Source organism: Heptranchias perlo, chromosome 19 (assembly GCF_035084215.1).
Source record: "Heptranchias perlo isolate sHepPer1 chromosome 19, sHepPer1.hap1, whole genome shotgun sequence".
NCBI lineage: Eukaryota > Metazoa > Chordata > Chondrichthyes > Hexanchiformes > Hexanchidae > Heptranchias > Heptranchias perlo.
The window spans coordinates 27,759,059-27,778,599 of NC_090343.1; the positions used below are offsets into that span (position 1 = coordinate 27,759,059).

Below are 19,541 nucleotides of genomic sequence, written 5' to 3' on the forward strand. Positions count from 1 at the left end.
TGAAATGCTCCAGATGGGTCTGGCCAAGACTCTGTACAACTGAAGCATAACTTCCTCCCCTTTGTATTCCAACCCTCTTGAGATAAATGCTAACATTCCATTAGCTTTTTTGATTACTTTTTGCACCTGTGCACTAACTTTTAGTGATTTGTGTACCTGAAGACCCTTTGCTCCTGCAGTTTCTAGCCTCTCGCCATTTGGAAAATATTCCAATGTGGTTTTCTTGGATCCAAAGTGGATTACTTCACACTTCCCCACATTGAACTCCATACTCCACAGTTTTGCCCACTCACTTAATCTTTGTCCCTTTGTAACTTCTAACTCCCATCTACACAACTTACTCTTCCTCCTAATTTGGTGTTATCTGTAAACTTGGATATTCAACTCTCTATTCCTTCATCCAAGTTAATGATATATATGGTGAAAAGCTGAGGCCCCAGTACAGATCCCAGGGTAACAACGCTTGTTACATTCTGCTTCTGTATCCTACCTCCGAACCAATTTTCAACCCATATTTTAAGGTTACCTCCAATTCCATGCGTTCTTATTTTTCTTAATCTCTTGGGCAGAACCTTATCAAATGTCTTCTGGAAGTCCATATAGACAACATCCATAGGCACTCCCCTATCCACCTTGTTAGTGACCTCCTCAAAATATTCAACAGGGTAATTTTTGGATAAATTCCCTCATCTTCCTACTAATTTTATCCACTTTTTTTCTCCACCTTGTCAAACATCTTTGCAGCCAAGAGTTTGGGTGCACAGCCTACTATTAGGCTGCCACCGCTGCCCCAAAAGCATGTCACCAGAGGTGTCTGGGACCACAGAACTCCCATTTGCAGTTTTCCCACGTGCACAGTCTTCTCTCAGCACTCTCCAACATGATTGGAGTGCAACCCAAACCTGTATCTGTCCCTGGTCCCTAGCACTGAAATTTAAAATGCTAGCACTCTGTCATTAACCTGCTTTTAGCTGTACAAATTTAATAAATAGGAAGAATGCATTTTGTAAACACTTGCATTCAGCACATTTAATGTTTGCTGTAGCATGTACTTTCTCCAATAAATCAAATTGTGTGACAGCAGCAGTTTGCTGAGAAAGCAATTACTCCTCAATAATAAGGTGACGCTTTTTTAAAATGCATTGTCTAGGTAGACTTCAACCACATCTCAGGCCGAGTAAATTAGAAATATGAATTGGAGTTACCTTATGATTGGATGCTGAGTAAAATCTGGATTACAGGCTCCAGTTAGATAGCTAGACCATGGACATGTCTGGGGAAAAAAACAAAACATCAAACCTTTCCCATCTGAATCAGGCAGAACTGTTTGGTCCATTTACAATCATGCAGCAAACCCTGACCTTTGAGTGGCAAAGAATTAAATAATTCTGTCTTTAAAATATTTAGAGTGAAAGATCAAATGTTAAATATATATCCAGGAAGTGCCTACCTCAAAATGTATATTCAGATTTAACAACCGGTTGTAGAGAATAGGATCTTCAATTGTGTGATACCCATGTCCAATCCGTTCAGCCTTCAAAATATCCACTGCCTAACGATAAATAAATGTAAAATAATAATTTGTTTAGGTTGGTGGAAGCCAGCAGAAAAAACTATACGATTTGCAGTTAATTCGGTCAACAGTACAAACCAGGAAAAAGTGTTATTCTTCTGGAAATACATTTTTTTTTATATAGAGTATTTTGATATGTGGCTAGTTAATTTAATGAGTAAATCACATTTTTCTTTTTTTTTTAGGATTTTTAAACTCCCCACCTCAAATTCCAATTTGCTGTGTTCCAACCTCCATGCTGCCTTCCATCAGACAAGAAATTATTTAGACTGCATACTCTATTGTTGCTCTCAATTCCCCTTTTTGTTGGTTTGATGCTAATTTTTATCCTTCACTACCCCTTTCACCCCAGCCCAGAAGGTTATATATTTTACCACCACGAAGGACTCTTCTTATGGCACGGCTGAGAACCAGCAAAATTTCTCAAAGGGAAGCTGATTTGATGGTCAATCAAGACCATAGCTTAACATCAGATCCATTTTGGATGGGGATTCAATGTTTATCACTGCTGTAAAATATTAAACATACAGAGATATAACGAACCACATATACAGTCTCACCTCTTTGACCACTGAAGAAGGTCCAGCTTCACCTGCATGTACAGTTCGATGAATGCCACTTTTAAAAGCCTCCTGGCAAAGTAACAGAAAACAGGAAGAGAAATATTGACATCTGCAAAGAATCAAAACAGAACTGATTCTTTTGTTAAAAGTTTGCACTGTTCTTTCAATAAAAGAACAGTAGCAGTGTCATTGCTAGTGCACGAAGAAAGAAAGAACTTGCATTTACATAACGGGCTGCATATAGTGACACTACTATTCCCAGCCAGGACGGAGATGATGGGGGAATTCCCCCATCAATCACACTTGGAGACCATGATGTTACCAGGGCTGCGGGTTTGCGGCAGGGGGGGGCTATTGGGCACGTGGGTAACGCACCCGGTGAAATCAGTCTGCCCCCCGCGCGATCGCAGCCTAATTGGGTCCACTTACCTGATCTTCCGGGTTCCTCACTGCTGATCTGCGCGTCGGGCGGGCTGCGCATGCGCAGTAAGGTCTGTCAGCTGGAGGAGCTCTATTTAAAGGGGCAGTCCTCCACTGACAGATGCTACAACAAATAGCAAAAATTACAGCATGGAGCAGCCCAGGGGGAAGGCTGCTCCCAGTTTAATGATGCCTCACTCAAGGTATCATTAGATGGGGTGAGGAGGAGGGGGAGGACAGAGATCTTCCCCCCCGGCGGGCGGGAGGAAGCGGCCTGCCTCTGCCACCAGGAAGGCCTGGCTCGAGGTGGCAGAGGAGGTCACCTGCACCAACATATCGCCCTCCTGCATACAGTGCAGAAGGCACGCCAATGACCTAAGTAGGTCAGCCAAAGTGAGTACAATTACTCATTCCCCTACACTCCATCTGCCACATCACTGCCCCCACCCCACATCTTCTTCTGCACTACCAACACTACTCTGTCACATCACCCCTCATACCCACTCAAACCTCATCCTCATCTTACCTGCACTTACTCACCTCGCCAGTACTCATCCCGCCACTACCACTCAACCCAATCCTCATACAATCTCATGGCTCTATCTCATACTCACCCTCTCATGCATCTCTTTCACAGTCAGCCTCACTCAACCTGCCACTACCTGTGCTGCAGCCACAGGGCATGCATCACATATGTGCAGTAGGCAGCGTAAGGCAAACGTGTCGTGAGCATGAAGGGGATGCACAAGGGTGTTTGAGGGTTTGTCATGGTTTTTACTTATTTTGAATTTCTGACCAACTCACATTACATATTATATTGGCACCACTACTGCCACGTCTTTGCGAATCTTGTCTGGTTTGTGCAATAATGCCCTTTCCTGAGGATCACAATGAAGACCCACAACTGATGCCACCCATTGTGTCACTGCAGAGTGGTGTAGGTTTATTTACAGGGCTCTTTTGTGCAGACGACAGAGATGTCGGCGATGTCCCCGGTGGCACCCTGGAAGGATGCGGAGGAGAAGTTGTTGAGGGCAGTGGTGACTTTGACAGTGACAGGTAAGAAGATGGTGCTTGGGCCAGCCGGGAGCAGCTCGGCATGAAGGAGGCTGCAGATGTCCACGACTACATGTCGAGTGACTCTGAGCCTCCGTGTGCATGGCTGCTCAGAGAGGTCCAGGAAGCTGAGCCTCGGTCTGTGGACCCTGTGGCGAGGGTAGTGCCTTCTGTGACGCATCTCTCTCTGCGGTTGCCCTCCCTCCTGCTGTGCAGGTGGATGTGTCACAGCACTGTGTTGTGGAGCTCCACGTGTCAGAGGTGGACGGCATGGATGGCGAGGCTGGTGATGCTGCTCGCCCTCCAAGGTGGTCATGACTGCAGCTACGGGGGCCCCCATCCGAAAGATTTACATCTGAGGGGGTCCGCAAGGTAGGTACATGTCTCTGGACCCCGGGGTAAGTGTGCAAGTTGGTGAATTTTATTGTCAGGAGGAGGGTGGTGGAGGCCAAACTTTGTCCCAAGTGACAGAGTGGCCTCCTGCAATGAGTGAGGGTCTCCCCCCCCACCTGTCAAATGGACCTTTGCAGCTGCCACAGGCCGACAGCTGCAACACGTCCATTTCAACTGGGAGTGTTTCCCCCAGTATGGGAAACAGTCCCAGTTGTCTCTAAAATCCCACCCCTCCTCACATATTCCCTTAATCAGGTCAGTTAATGACCTGAAATAGCTATGTAAATATTGTCAAGTGGTACCCCGCTGGCTTTAATTGCCTGCGGGAGTCCCACATGCGGGGGCTGCGCGCGCACGTCGGCGCGTCTGTGGGGAACCCGGAAGTGGGCGGGTTGGAGCCGGGCTCCCGACCCGCTCCGGGATTCCCCGATTTTCGGAGCCCCCCCCGCCAGGAACGCACCCGATAGCGGGTGCTAAAATGAAGCCCCATACTGCTGTAAGTGACTGGGATTGATTTTACACACATAATTTATAAGTAACTATCCTCCACTCACTGCATTGTACTGGAGAGATAATCAATTTGTAACATGTAATTATCCTCCACTCGATGCATGTTGCTCGAGAAATCACCGTGCTTTTATCGGGAGAAGTTGCTGCAGTTTTGGTCATGAGTTTTGTTTCCTGCAAACTCTTTTTAAATAGGCTCTATAAACAGACTTTGTTTGCTTTGCTATTAGCTGAGTAAATAGACTTTGTTTGCTACAAAATACATTGGGCCAGAAATTGCTTTAAAAAGAACGGTGAGCTCAATAGCGCTCACCGTTGCTGGTGGCCAAATGAAAAAGCAAGTTCCAGCATTTGCATATGCGCAGGAAATCCGGAACTTGCTCTTCCAGTGTAAATCCAACTCAGACTGACGGGATTAAAGTCTCTTCTCCATACCTTTTGACAATGTTCCAGTGAAATGAATTTGGGCTGTCTTAATTCAGATTGTAGTATCCCTGTATTCTCTACAAAATGGCCTGTAATTCAGCATTAAATTGGTAGTTTCACAGAGAGATCAGAAGGATGGCAGGAAAGATCATAGGGCTGCAATGAGACTTGAGCTGAAATAAATTCTGGTAGCAGAGTAGGAATTTTACTGTAGCTGACCAGTCCTATACCTAATTTTAAATTGCTCGTACAGACCCTTTGTGCTAAAAATGGGAAATTTTTATTCTCTCTCTACAGTCATGTGTAGGCCTAGAATTTCCTCAGAGTTTCACCCGCTCCACCGCCATAACTTTGCTGGAAGTGTGACAGAAATTCTGTTTACACATTAAATGGAGTTTCTACCGCACTTCCGATGAAGTTATGGCGGCGAAAGCAACTCTGAGGAAATTCCAGTCCATAGTATTAAAGGGTCTACTAGTGAAAATTAATTCCCACTACCCATCCAATTTTATTTTTATTAGTGACAAAAACAGTGGCGATTCACACAAGTAAATTATAAAATCATGAACTCGAGAAAGAAAAAGAAAAAAATCTGAATGAGAAACAAAAAGTTGTAGTGATATATTTGTACTTTTTCATGTGTACAACTTAAATGACAGATTTGCACTGTAACACTACATTATTTTTACTGTAGCTGACCAGTCCTATACCTAATTTTAAATTGCTCGATGCTACACATTAATAATCATGTAAAATGTTGCTTCTGAGTAATATTTTACATGTGCACATTTTAGATGGTTCATGCAGATTATTTCAGTTAAGCCTCTATAAGCCAATACAAAAAGTGAGATAGATTGAGGTTGGGGCATTGGAGCTTGTGTAAGATACCAGACTTGTAGAATGTGTGTTTTCATAGAGGAAAGAAATCAAAATAAGATCAGCCTGGTTTAATATTGAATCTACAGCTCAACTGCTGGAGATTAGAGTGGTGTGAGCCATATATATGAGGCAAAAAATGACATTACTTTCAATATAATGATAAAAATTGCTATGTGTGAAAGGAGTGTCTGTTGTACCATGTAGTAGCCTTCCCTACTGTCTGATCATTTTGATTTCGAACTTCAATAACTGAAGGCCATAAATAGCAATAGGAAAACATGTAATGGAATATTAATTAAAGCAGAGATGTTGGCATTAAGTATGCAGCAATAAACTTTTATAAGGGGAGTGGTATGATAAATGTGCTCAGATAAACTAATCCGAGTTAGTTGTGCAAAATAAAATGACCTTTGATTAGGTCTAATTGGGTTTGAAATCTGATTAGGTCCACACTGCTGGAGGATTTTCCGTTCAAGTAATACTTCAAGATTGGGTGGTTTACTGGCAGAAAAATCAATGGAAATCAGGCATGAGGCCGACTGCCACATCCAGGCATCCGGGCCCTGTGCTGGAATTCCCTCCCAAACCCCCTCTGTCACTCCCTGTCTCTTTCTTCCTTTAAGATCCTCCTTAAAACCAACCCTTGACCAGGCCTTTGTTCATCACTCATCACTCCCAATATTTCCTTCTTATAATCAGACAAAAATCGACACTGAGCCTGTTTCTGTGAAGCACATTGGAAAGCTTTTCTACGTTAAAGGTGCTGTATATGTTGTTGCCGTCATCGTCCTAAAGTATTTTTTTTTACAAGTCTGCAAACTTGTGGTTTAGGATGAAAAATTGAGGACAGTGCAATAACACATTGAACGTCACAAAAGTAATTTATCCCCAACCCTTTAGGAATGATTTCTTGCCAAATTTCATTACAATAATAGAGTTGCTCTGAACAATTGATATGTTTCTATCCTAAACTACAGTTTGTTCAGAGTAACGTATTCCAGTATTTTAACCAGTTTACTTTATTTCTTCAATGTCCTCATAGAAACAAGTAGAATTTTTCCATTATATAGTTTCAGTTGAGCTTAAGAGAATCTGGTCTTCCAAAGGTTGGCATTTCCTCCCTATTGTGGTGCAGAGGAATGTATTATGGTCAATTTTCTTGCAGTTAAGTAGTTACTTGTATCAGGCTTCTGATAACTATTAGTTTCTAAATTAGACAGATTTCTTTCAGAAAATAACATTTTGGGATGCAGTATGAGTAATTTGAGACATGACATTTGGTTAATGTAACATGCTTGGGAGGAAAAAGGTGACTTTGGACCAAAGCTCTCCACTATTGAGGTTTTCTTCATGTCATTTCTGAGTCTGTTATAGATCTACATGGACTCTGGTCTGAAGCTTTCCTTTTTACATCCAAATCCACCGACAATGGACTTTCATCTCTAATAATTTGACCTGGTGCTTTATACAGCCAGCATGATAAAAAAATGTCAGCTAAGCAGAAGCCTGATAAGTGAATTGTTTTGAAGAAGTGGGTAAGCACAAAATGAAGAACAATCTATCAATTAACAGCTTCACTCTCAGATGGGAGAGAATCTGCTGACATCAATTATATAGCCTGTCAGCAAAGGCTGCATAGGTGAACCAAAGTTCAGCATCTTTTCTAGTCCTGGATATTGACCGGAAGGCATCTAGGGCAACAAATTCATTACTGACCAGGTACAAAGCTGTATTCATACCCATTGAGAGTGGAGATGCTAATTGATATTAAGAATAATCTCTTATGCTTACTCACTCCTTCAACAAAAAAAACTCAGTTTATCAGGTATCTGCTTAACCGGCTATTTGTGTTCACAATGGGTATTAAAATAAATTTTAGTTGAAAATACCTATTAATGGTATTAAAGGAAATCTTCTGGTACCAGTCCGAATAGAGCAGGACATTGGAGCAAGAGTTGTAATTGCTAAAATTGCAGTCAGTGACCTTGCGGGATTTTCCAAGTTTTATCATATATCCATGGTGAACTCCTGACCCTGATTGGGTGTGCTTCCAGGAGCTTGCAGTGAGTGGGGTGGAGGGAAATATCTAATAGCTGCAGCTGTTAAAGCTGCATCTGCTTCTGGACAAGGAAGGAAAAATGGCTGTAGAAAGGAAATGTGCTCCATGTTCAGATGCCTTTTTGGAGGTCCTCTTAGAAGTGCAGCAATGGTAGGATACCCTTTTTGGCATCTCCAAGGTACCCTGCTCAGAAGAAATGTGTCAGCTACTTGGCAGGAAATAGCTGTCAGGGTAAATGAATAAAAAGACAGAAAGACTTGCATTTATACAGCAACTTGCAGGACCTTGGCGTCCCAAAGCGCTTTACGGCTAATTAAGTACTTTAGAAGTGTAGTCACTGTTGTAACGTAGGAAATGCAGCAACCAATTTGCACGCAACAAGGTCCACAAACAGCAATGTGATAAATGATCCGATAATCTGTTTTTTTGTTGGTTGAGGGGTGCTTTTCCTCTCTGGATCCTTGCTGGGTGCCCGATAGATAGCATAGCATAGGTACACTAAGCCTGGGAGGAGAAGAGTCCACTGAATTTTTAAGGCCCCTGACAGGCCCCTGTACTGGGATCAGGGGACAGCACCATGAGCATACCTGTAGTCCTGCTGGGGGCAGGGGAGAATCTTCTGGGTTCTCCAGGACTCCTGCAGGCCCTCCAATCCCTGGAGGGTCCTGAAACAGTGGGAGATCTGGGAATGTCCTCTCCCACCTCAACAGCATTGTTGCGCTGGGCCTGCACATACTGCAGCTGCAGGTCTTTTACAACCATTCAGAAATCTTGGGGCAACATATTAGAGGCAGACACCTGATGTAATGAGTCACCATTCCCATTTCCTCTTTGTTGAACCTGGGAACCAAGTATTTCCTAGGTGCAAAAAAGATGAAAATCTACCCTATGCAGTCTTCAACATCCAGAGGACATAAGGCAAATGAGGAAAAAGGTTAATAGCCTCTGGAAGTCTGCCACGGTAAGGCTAGCTAACTTTGCGCTATATCAAGTAGATGGGTAATATATTCAGGTCACGAACAGTTTCCTCTCACCTTGTTGCACCCTGACTGAGGCTGTATGCTAAGCCCTCACAAAACAGCTCTTCCCAAGCTTCACATTATTACCAATACTACAAAAGGACACACTTTATTACTGCTGCTCCAAACTGCAACTGTTTGATAATGTTTAAAAAATGCTCCCACTAAGCAAGTTTACCACATAGTTAACCTACATGTGTCATTGACAGTGCTATCAAGCGGCACTTACTCACCAATGCTCAGTTTGGGTTCCACCAGGACCACTCGGCTCCGGACCTCATGATAGCCTTGGTCCAAACATAGACAAAAGAGCTGAATTCCAGAGGTGAGGTGAGAGTGACTGCCCTGGACATTAAGGTAGCATTTGACCATGTGGAATCAAGGAGCCCTAGTAAAATTGAAGTCAATGGGAATCAGGGGGAAAACTCTCCCGTGGCTGGAGCACAAAGGAAGATAGTAGTGTTTGTTAGAGGTCAATCATCTCAGCCCCTGGACATCGCTGCAGGAATTCCTCAGGGCAGTGTTCTAGGCCCAACCATTTTCAGCTGCTTCAATGACCTTCCCTCCATCGTAAGGTCGGAAATGGGGATGTTCGCTGGTGATTGCACAGTGTTCAGTTCCATTCGCAACCCCTCAGATAATGAAGCAGTCTGAGCCCGCATGCAGCAAGACCTGGACAACATCCAGGCTTGGGTTAAGTGGCAAGTAACATTCACGCCAGACAAGTGCCAGGCAATGACCATCTCCCCTTGACATTCAATGGCATTACCATTGCCAAATTCCCCCATCAACATCCTGAGGGTCACTGTTGACCAGAAACTAAACTGGACCAGCCACATAAATACTGTGGCTTCAAGAGCAGGTCAGAGGCTGGGTATTCTGCAGCAAGTGACTCACCTCCTGACTCCCTAAAGTCTTTCCACCATCTACAAGGCACAAGTCAGGAGTGTGATGGAATACTCTCCACTTGCCTGGATGAGTGCAGCTCCAACAACACTCAAGAAGCTCAACATTCTCCAGGACAAAGCAGCCTGCTTGATTGGCAACCCATCCACCACCCTAAACATTTACTCCCTGCAGCACCAGTGCACCGTGGCTGCAGTGTGCACCATCTACAAGACGCATGGCAGCAACTCGTCAAGGCTTCTTCAACAGCACCTCCCAAACCCGCGACCTCTACCACCTAGGACAAGGGCAGCAGGCGCATGGGAACACTACCACCTGCATGTTCCCCTCCAAGTCACACACCATTCTGACTTAAAATATCACTGTTCCTTCATCATCACTGGGTCAAAATCCCAAAACTCCCTATCCAACAGCACTGAGGGAGAACCTTCACCACACGGACTGCAGCGGTTCAAGGCGGTGGCTTACCACCACCTTCTCGAGAGCAATTAGGGATGGGCAATAATTGCTGGCCTTGCCAGCGATGCCCACATCTCACGAATGAATTTTTAAAAATGATTCATGTTCACATGCAAGCTAGGTTGGATGGTGGTCACAAAGTTGTCACATTTATGTGCTGTTCTAACCTATTAATCCAGTTGCAGAATAGTGGCATAAAGCAGAAGGAAGCAGACAGAACTCTCATTTTAGACCAGTCAATATGATACAGTAATGCTGGACATGGTGGAATCTATGAATTTAGAGGGAGTGAGCTATGGCAAAGAATAATGATCAACTGTAGCTCAATGCTAGTATCATCCTTTTTGTGTTATTCTTCCTCCTTCATTCACTCACATATACATTAAATCAAGCCACTATAACACACACTAATAGTTGTGTAAACTCTGATTCAGGTATGCTTTTCAGTTACCATTTTAACATATCTTCTTCTGATGTGTCAGCTTGACTCAGTTGGTAGGGGCTTGGCTAGAGGGGTGGCTAGTTAAGGTGCCCTGGTCTTAAGTACTACAGCTGGATTGTTTTCAAGGCCCATGACTTTTATGTCTAATGTACTCAGCCCATTCTTAATGTTGCATGGAGTGGACTAAATTGGCATCTTTAATGGTGGAGATCTCGGGAAGAGACTGACAAGAATCATCCACTTGGCACTTTTGGCTGAAGACACTTGAAAACACTTCAGCCTTGTCTTGCAGTCACATACTATATGTTCTGCCATGGTTAAGGATGGGTGTGTTCATGGAGCTTCCTCCTTCTGTTAGTTTCCCAATTGTCCACCATTCTCGAGTGGATGTGGTAGGGCTGCACAGATTTGCTATGATCCGTTGTATGTGTCTATAACCTGATATTGAGTATACAGGTAGCCCTCTGTTGAAGTTTCACTAGGTTCATGCTAAGGTATGACAAGTGCTGTTCCTGGCACACCAGTCTACATTTTCTATTGAATCAGCATTATTCTCCAAGGTTGATGGTGATGGAGGAGTGAGGGAATCTGCTGGGCCAAGAGGTTATAAGATTGTGGTGGTATACAATTCTGCTGCTGCTGATAGCCACAACAGCTAGTGCATGCTAAGTTGTGGGCTGCTCGATTTGTCCTACTAAGCACAGCATTAGTGCCACATTACACAATGAAGAGCATCCTCACTTTGTCTTCTCAAGGACTGTGCGGTGGTTACTTCCACAAATCATAGGACAGACAGTGTGTGGCAGTTGGTGAGGAAGACGACAAGTAGGTTACTGCCTTGAGTTGGTTCCTTCACCATCTTCCAGAGACCAATTCTCACAGCTATGACTTTTAGGGCTCGCCCCGCCTGGTCCGTGGTAGACACCGAAGACTCCACCCAGAGTACATTTTTTGCCCTTGCTTCCCCCAACACGGAGGTGTACAATTTGTCTTTTCCTTTTTTTTGGGGGGGGGGGGGGTGCAGTGCAGTGCAGTGCAGAAAATAATCAGCAGGAAGTTTCGTTGACCTTGTTTGACCTGAAGCATGAGACCTCATGAGGCCTGGAGTCAATGTTTAGGACTCCCAGAGCTAAGCCCACCCAACTCTATACCACTGTGCCCACACCACTTGTGGGTCTATCCTGCCAGTGGAACAGATTATACTCAGGAGGATGATGGAAGAGCTGGCTAAAAGCTAGGACTCTGAATATGACTGTCAGCCAGCTGCTTGATTAGTCTGTGGGAAAGCTCTTCCAACTTGTGCACCAGTCCCCAGCTGTTAGTGAGGAGAACTTTGCAAGATTGACTGGATTGGCACTGCCCAAGTCTTGTCCTGATCCAATGGCTAGGTCATTACCACTTTAGAAGGCACTAGGACCCTGAGGCTGGAGTCACATGTAGGCAAATCAGGTAGAGGTGGCATGTTCCCTTTCCTAAAGAATATTAGTCAACTAGTTGGGCTTTTATGACAATCTGGTTAGTCCACAAATGACTCGATTTATTGAATTTAATTTCACAACTTGCCATGGTGGGATTTGAACTTACAATCTGTGTTGTTAGTTCAATACCATAACCATTAGGCTACCGTACTGAAACTCATTTCTGCCCAAGAACAGCATGAGGAGTGGTAGGGGCATTGGTGGTCACATCATGGCATGTATGATGCTTTGAACTTCATGAAAACCTGCCACAGTAAAAGTATTATGCCCCACCTTTCCACAGGGGAAGCAACGAAACAGTTCCCCTGACTAACATTGCTTTCTCACCTGCTCGATGTATTGGTTCACAGCTGACTTATGTGGTAGATATCACCGATAGTGACATAGGATAATTTGTTGATGTAGAAATTTAGCACTTTCACAATCACCAGAAGAGCCACCCTGTGGTTGGTATTGTGTGAAGGTCAGGTTCAAGGAGATGGCAAACATAGTCACTGCCTCCCTCATTAAGTATGGGCGGTGAGGGCGGGTTTCCTCTGAGGTAGCCCTGCTTGGGTATACAGACCTGGCTCCTTGGGTGCAGGCACATCTACTGCAAGTCACATCTGCCTCTGATCCACCTGCAGAAACTTCTCTTCCTTCTCCAAATTCTCAATGCAAGAGGAATACCCTGGGGAAATTCCTATCCAGAGATATTTGATTGCTGCAACTACAATATAGGCATGCAAAGTTGTCAATGCATTCCTAGCCAAAGGCATTGGAAATCACAGCTAACAGTTATTTAGATTCAATTCAGAGCTTTAATGAAGCCTTGTGTTCTTTGTGCCAGAGCACTGTGAGCCTGTAAGAATTCAGGCAAGAAACAGGCTACGACCTACTTGTTTGATTCTCTGATGCCCGCTTGATGTCTGAGCTACCAGTAGGTCTGATTAGAAGATCTAGCCTGATATGCCAACAACTGTATTTATATACTGTGATAGATGTCTAAAATATTGCTGTTTGCATGTGAAAATTATGACAAATTATGGATGTTGGTGCATGAGAACATTATTTGAAGAAGCATAACTGCTACAAATTGCTAAGTACTCATTTTTCCTCCTCCTACCATAGATCCAAGGGAGATTTACTTTAGGAGGTGTGAGGTATCTGTCTGGTCAGGAGCTACAGAAAAGGACAGAACAGCACTATCAAACACACTTAAAAGGTAATCAGTGCAGACTACAGTTCATTTTGAATTACCTTTCACTTTGCTCCCTGCCAGCTGGCAGTAACTTTGGACAAATTCCACTAGTCAATCAGCTATTTTTGTTTAGGAATTAGGCTACTTCATATTTTGCCTCTACAAAAAACGAGATTTTGTTCTGCGCCACGCCTCAGAATGGAATTTGCCATCTGCTTCAGGCTTGCACGGATTTTAAATTAAATAATACTCCCAAAAAAAATTCTTTCAAATTTCTGCTTTAGATATCTTTAATGAATATTTTAAACTTTAATACGGTAACCCACTATAGCAGAATTACTCCAACCTGTTCTTTCTGCAGACCTTTCACATTTGAGGATAATTGCATCACCTTCCACTGAAGTGATAGTGCTGCTATATGTTGCTTATGGAATCTCTGTGGCTGGCTCCCAAACACTTAAAATGAAGGGACAGGACTTCCGCCTGTCACAGAAATACGCCCCTGGCCTTGACCCTTAGTATTTTGGAGTTGGATCCTCAAATTCTGTTAGGGAGTTCTGCCAGATTGGGGGCAGAATTTTTTTTTTAATGTTTTTTTTAAATTCTATGGTTTCCTCTTCGCTTATGCATAGAATCATAGAATGGTTACAGCACAATAGGGGGCTATTCGGCCCATCGAGCCTGTGCCAGCTCTTTGTAAGAGCAATCCAGGTACTCCCATTCCCACACTCTTTCTCCATAGCCCTTCAAATTTTTTCCCCTTCAAGTATTTACCCAATTCCTTTTTGAAAGCCATGATTGAACCTGCTTCCACCATCCTTTCAGGCAGCGCATTCCAGATCATAACTAATCGCTGCATAAATTTTTTTTCCTCATGTTACCTTTGGTTGTTTTGCCAATCACTTTAAATCTGTGTCCTCTGGTTCTCGACCCTTCTGCCAATGGGAACAGTTTCTCTTTATTTACTTTGTCTGAACAAGGTCACACCAGGTGCTTACAAAGGCACTGATCCAAAAAAAATGGTGGGCTCCCACCACCACAAGAAGGTTAGATGCCTGGAATAAACAGATGTCTGTTGCACCCAGCCTTCAAACCAAGCAGATCGCAGGAAATAAACTTGAAGACATATTTTCTTGATTTGACTTTGACTAGATCTGCTCACATATGGGTGGGCGTACCCTACGACACTGGACGAGGGAAGAGGAGGGGTGCAAGAGGAGTTGGGAACGTAGTGGAATGCATCCTCAAGGAATTTTATGGCTCTACCTACCCCATATCTGCCAATAAGGTATGTGGAGGATGGGCAGGAAATCTAGGCCATAGACTCATGAATCAAAACAAGACAGATCTCCAATCTATCAAAGATTCTATGAGCAAACAAGCCATCTATTTTAATCAGGTTAAATGCTTCAGTGGTCCTTTTAATATGATCTTGTTAAACAGCAAAATGAAATATTTTAGTAGTATATCTGTACTTCATTTATTCAATAATGAGGTATTGTGGCAGTTTCCCCTTGAATACAGGAATGACTGGCGAACACATGACCTATTATCTTAATCACATCTACACTGAAAAATGGGCTGACTGGAAACACCCATGGCATGTTGTTGATGAGCTCTCACATTCATTGTCTGCATTAACAGAGCAGGAGAACCATTACAGACAGAGAGGGGTTTATTTAAAATACTAGCCAATCACCCATGGCATTATTCATGGGTAAACTGGGTTTGAAACACAGTTGTAATGTTTTGGTTTCAAGATGCAGCTGTATTTAACCTGCCCTGTCCTTTTAAGGGCACTGCTCAGTTATTTCTACAGGGAATATCCTACTATCAGTTAGAGGCTAATTGCTGAAGGAAGTCACTGCAGATTAGTTGCTGCTTGTAAATCCTTGGCTTCTGCCCTTGGGAAGATGCCTGGTTATGAGGTTCAAAAAAGCAGCATGAAAAGACTGTCTTGCTGTCTCTTTTTTATATTTTTTGACATTTGAAGTGCAATGGTCATGCACTATTTGACATACATAAACAGATGTACTGATTGTGTTACTATGTACATAAGTATGGCAGAGGGCCTTTCCTCTCGCTTGCGGGTGACCTATTTAAGCTCAAGACCAATATATGTTGCTTACTTTCTTCTTCAAACTGATTAGTCAGTCATTGAAGGTGTATAAAAAAAAAAAATCGGAATATCATTTATATAAGACCGGAATTAAATATTATAGATCTAGGTTATTATTTAATAAGTTATTATACTGTCCTGACATCCAAATAACGGCCATCTTATCAGCTGTATAGTTGACAATTTTCTCTTTCAAAAAAGTTTTATATAACAAAATTTAACTTGTTCTGATTTCTTTATTCACACCCTATTACTTAACCTGAAACTATTGGTCTTATTATTTTGCACATTGCAGAGATCACGAGTGTTCTTGTAGACATTTTGCGTGAAAATTATTTCCTGTGCACCAAAATGTTAGCAATACTTGATATTCAAAAAGGACTTTAAAGCACATTGTGATGACCGACACATCCGAGCAGTCAGTCAGGTGCACCACATTCTCAACAACAGTCAATTGGCAGGAGAACACAACCATCGAAGTAACCAAGTCTCCCACGTATGGGAGAATATCCTATATGTAAAACATATTCAATGAAGCTTAAGTAAGCATATTGGCGCAAGTGTAATGCGTACTTGTGTAGTACTTACTCTTGAATGAACCCAATAATGGTAGATTTTAAAAATCAAACCTACTGTTTTATATATTAAACAAGGAATTTTCTCAGGGATTCTCCTGATCGGCCGACCTAACGTCAACGGAGGATCAGCGGCAGCCATGTTTAAGTGGTGCATCCAGGGTTTCCACTGATGTTCCACCGATCAGGAGAATCCCTGATGATACCATATTGGAGAGCTGTTCCTCAGATCCCAGGAGTGTATACTGAATGCGCTCTGATGAAGTATATCAGGGGAGCCCACAGAATGCATTCTGTAACCATCACTAATTTTTGTAATGTTCATGTTTACAAAAGGCAAAATGGAATCTGTTTTATTTTTGAACTTAGCTCCAAACCAGTATTCCCCATTAAGTTAATTCATCATAGAGAGTAAACACCTACCTCATAGGCCTTGCCATGGCCTGAGTAGGTTTCACAGTTTAAAGACTCATCACCTGCCAAGTCAATGCCCACAACACCCTCATTGCGATATTTCTTACACAGGCGCACAACTTCTGCAGACCATTCTGAAAACATATCAATACCATCATTTTGTCTTTTTATCATTGTCAAACATTTATACATTGCATTGGCAAAATGAAAAATGGAGTGGCTTGGCTCATCACAGCATTCTTCAGGGAGGTACTAACATAACTATTATTTTCAATAATAACCTACCTCATTGATTTAATAAGCAGCACTCTTTAGCTTTATATGCATCACATAATCAAAGCTCATAGGTACATACATCATTACAGATGCCACATCAGTAACTAGACATTAAAAACCTGTATATCACCCAGTACAAGTTTCACTAATAATGTATCACAGTTATATTTTCCCCAATCTAAGTTTATTAACACAAGGTTTACAGAACACAGGATGGTAAAGTGTAACATATATCATGAGAGCTGTACACTACTGGTTCATCAAAATCCCGGTGATAGGTGTTTATAGAGAAGATAATTAAAATTATTCAAAAACCTTTAACGGTCATTTCTTGCCAATCTTGCCTCGTTCAATTTAAGTGTCTGTCTCATTTTAAGTAACTAACACAACCACATATTGTTAGGTTGGTTCTAGTCCAGTTTCCATCTTCTAATAGGGAATCATTAGTTTTGTCAGGCTTTTTTTTTGCTTCAGATTTCTACAGTAATTTGCATAATCTTTTGGGTTTTTTCTAAACTAAAATGACTATTTAAAATAAGTATGAGAGAAATTCTAACCAGTGGGTAAAACTGATACAAAAGAATTACAATTATTTTTGTACTTTTGAAGTTTGGTGTTATTATTTTTAAATTCTTGTTTAAACAGTGATTGTTGACGACTGCTCACCCCAGGAACAAGCTTGGAAGAGACAATGAGCTCAACAATGCAATGGAATGGATACAGAATTCAAACCATATGATTATTGCGAACAATGGATTATGGACAATCTCTACTTATGTTAGTTTCACTCCCTCATACCAATTGCACCAGTTTAGTAACTCCTTCAGGCTAGTTTCCTTTGTGAGATCATCAGTGCTCACAGTTTGAACAAAAAAAAATTCAAGGCAGAAGAAAAGGAAAAGGACCTGAAAAGACATTGTTGATTCTGTTCAATTTCTAAAAACAATGGATGGTGAAACTTCCTTTGAGAACAATGTTGTTATAATGAGAGATTTTAATTTCTGTATAGACTGGGAGAAGCACAACAGCTCCAGTAGTAAAGGCAATGAATTTCTACAATGTATTGAGGACAGTTTTCTAGAATATCAGAACAGAAAATCAGTCTCTCTCTCCCCGCCACCTCCCTGGAGGCAGTCTTAAATACTCACCCATTCCATGGTCTCTCCTCACCACCTGCTACTGCCAGATACAAATCTATTCTGATCTCATCTCTCCTCTAGCTTGCCACTTGTGTCATTATCCTTCTACAACACAGCAGTGTCAGTTGCCAACCGGGTTGGTAGACAGCTAGCAAGGGAATGGGAAGCAGAGGAGGAGGAAAATGACTGTGGGAGGTCAGAGGTGAGACAGGGGCCAGGTAGAGAGAGCAGCCCAGGGTCTGGCAGCAGCAGGTTGCAAAGGGAAATTTCATCCCATCCAATCCCCTCCCACCAATCACTCTTCCTCCCCTCTCCAGGATCCCTGTATTCTAGCCTATTCCTTAGTACTGAACTGGGAAATAGGCTTTTGGTAAAGTCCTGATACTGTATATAGTCAGCAAATACAGTGCAAACACTTAAAAAAATCTCAGTGGTGGCAAACTAGTACAAAGGCCAGTTGCTAATCGTAAGGTGGCTTGAGGAGGCTTCAGATAGACCAAGGCGGCAGTGACATTGACCAAGAGGGGAAGCAGTGGCAAAAACACACTACAGCCATGACAGAGCTGGGAGAAACGAGGCTGGTGTTGATCAAGCTCCAGTCAACCAGAGATAAGCCTAATCAAAAAGGTCAGTGCGATAACAGCACCTAGTTTGGAGACTCCGCTAGGAGGACTGAATCACAACTCAGTGTAATAAATAGAAAATTGAACAGTGACAGAAAATTGTAAAGCAGGAAGCAAGTCTGAGAATTACTGAAAGTGCTCAATATATGCAAATTAGAAATTATAGATAAATGGACAAATGTAAAAATATACCTGGCATGTGGCGCATGCAACAAAGGATGGACCTTGCTTTGATTTTAAAATCCTTTTCTCCTTCCTGGAAACCCTGGTTGACGAGATGAACCACTTCATCTGGAGTCAAGTCCCCTCTGGTTATGAAAGTAAACAAAGAAATCAAGTCAGACTCTTAATAACTAGTTGTCACATAGATTAGAAGACCAATTGTATAAATATGCACAGAGTGTGTGTCATCAGTCAAGAATGGATAAAAGCAACTTAAACACTAGTTTTAAAAAGGTCAGTAAAATTTTTGTCAATGACTTCTATACTGATAGGTATGAGACTAGTTCAGCTCAGTTGCGCTATACATATTTTTATAATACCAAAATTCTGCGTAACTACTTACGGCTTACTGTAGGTTGGCCACTGTTTATTTCACACAACAATGAAGGTGAAATACAAGCTATTGAAATGTAATTTTGTAAAAATAAGGACATCTGAAAGAATGGTACAAATACAATTTTAAGTATAAACAACATCTCAGCAAATAAACTAACATAACACCAATCTTTAAGGACATATGGATCGTTACACTTTTGAGCATCACACTACTATTTTTTTACTTGGGTTCACCATCACTGACAACTCCTGTAAGTGGATCTCGCATCCTCTGAACTGGAGTGTGCCTTTATCTAGGTAAACAATAGCAAGACCCAGGATCCAAACAAAAAATGGTTTCCACTGGGATATACCATCACAAAATTCTCCTCATTCTCAGTAGGTAGACAGGTTAAATATGCACTCTATTAGGCTGAGACTTAGGCTACAACTACAAAAACAATAATAGCTTGCATTTATATAGCACTTTTAAGGTAG

At 42.3% G+C, this 19,541-nt stretch overlaps 1 protein-coding gene across 1 annotated transcript in view; it reads right to left on the reverse strand.

Annotated features, from left to right (window-relative positions):
- The window catches only part of ada (adenosine deaminase), a 54,855-nt gene that overhangs the window by 9,307 nt on the left and 26,007 nt on the right, over positions 1 to 19,541 (reverse strand). The window contains exons 5-9 of the mRNA XM_068000812.1: positions 18,699 to 18,814; positions 16,478 to 16,602; positions 2,134 to 2,205; positions 1,451 to 1,552; positions 1,206 to 1,273 (exon numbers count right to left, since the gene is read on the reverse strand). Of these exons, the coding sequence (XP_067856913.1) occupies positions 1,206 to 1,273; positions 1,451 to 1,552; positions 2,134 to 2,205; positions 16,478 to 16,602; positions 18,699 to 18,814 (483 nt within the window). The remainder of the gene's footprint in view (positions 1 to 1,205; positions 1,274 to 1,450; positions 1,553 to 2,133; positions 2,206 to 16,477; positions 16,603 to 18,698; positions 18,815 to 19,541) is intronic.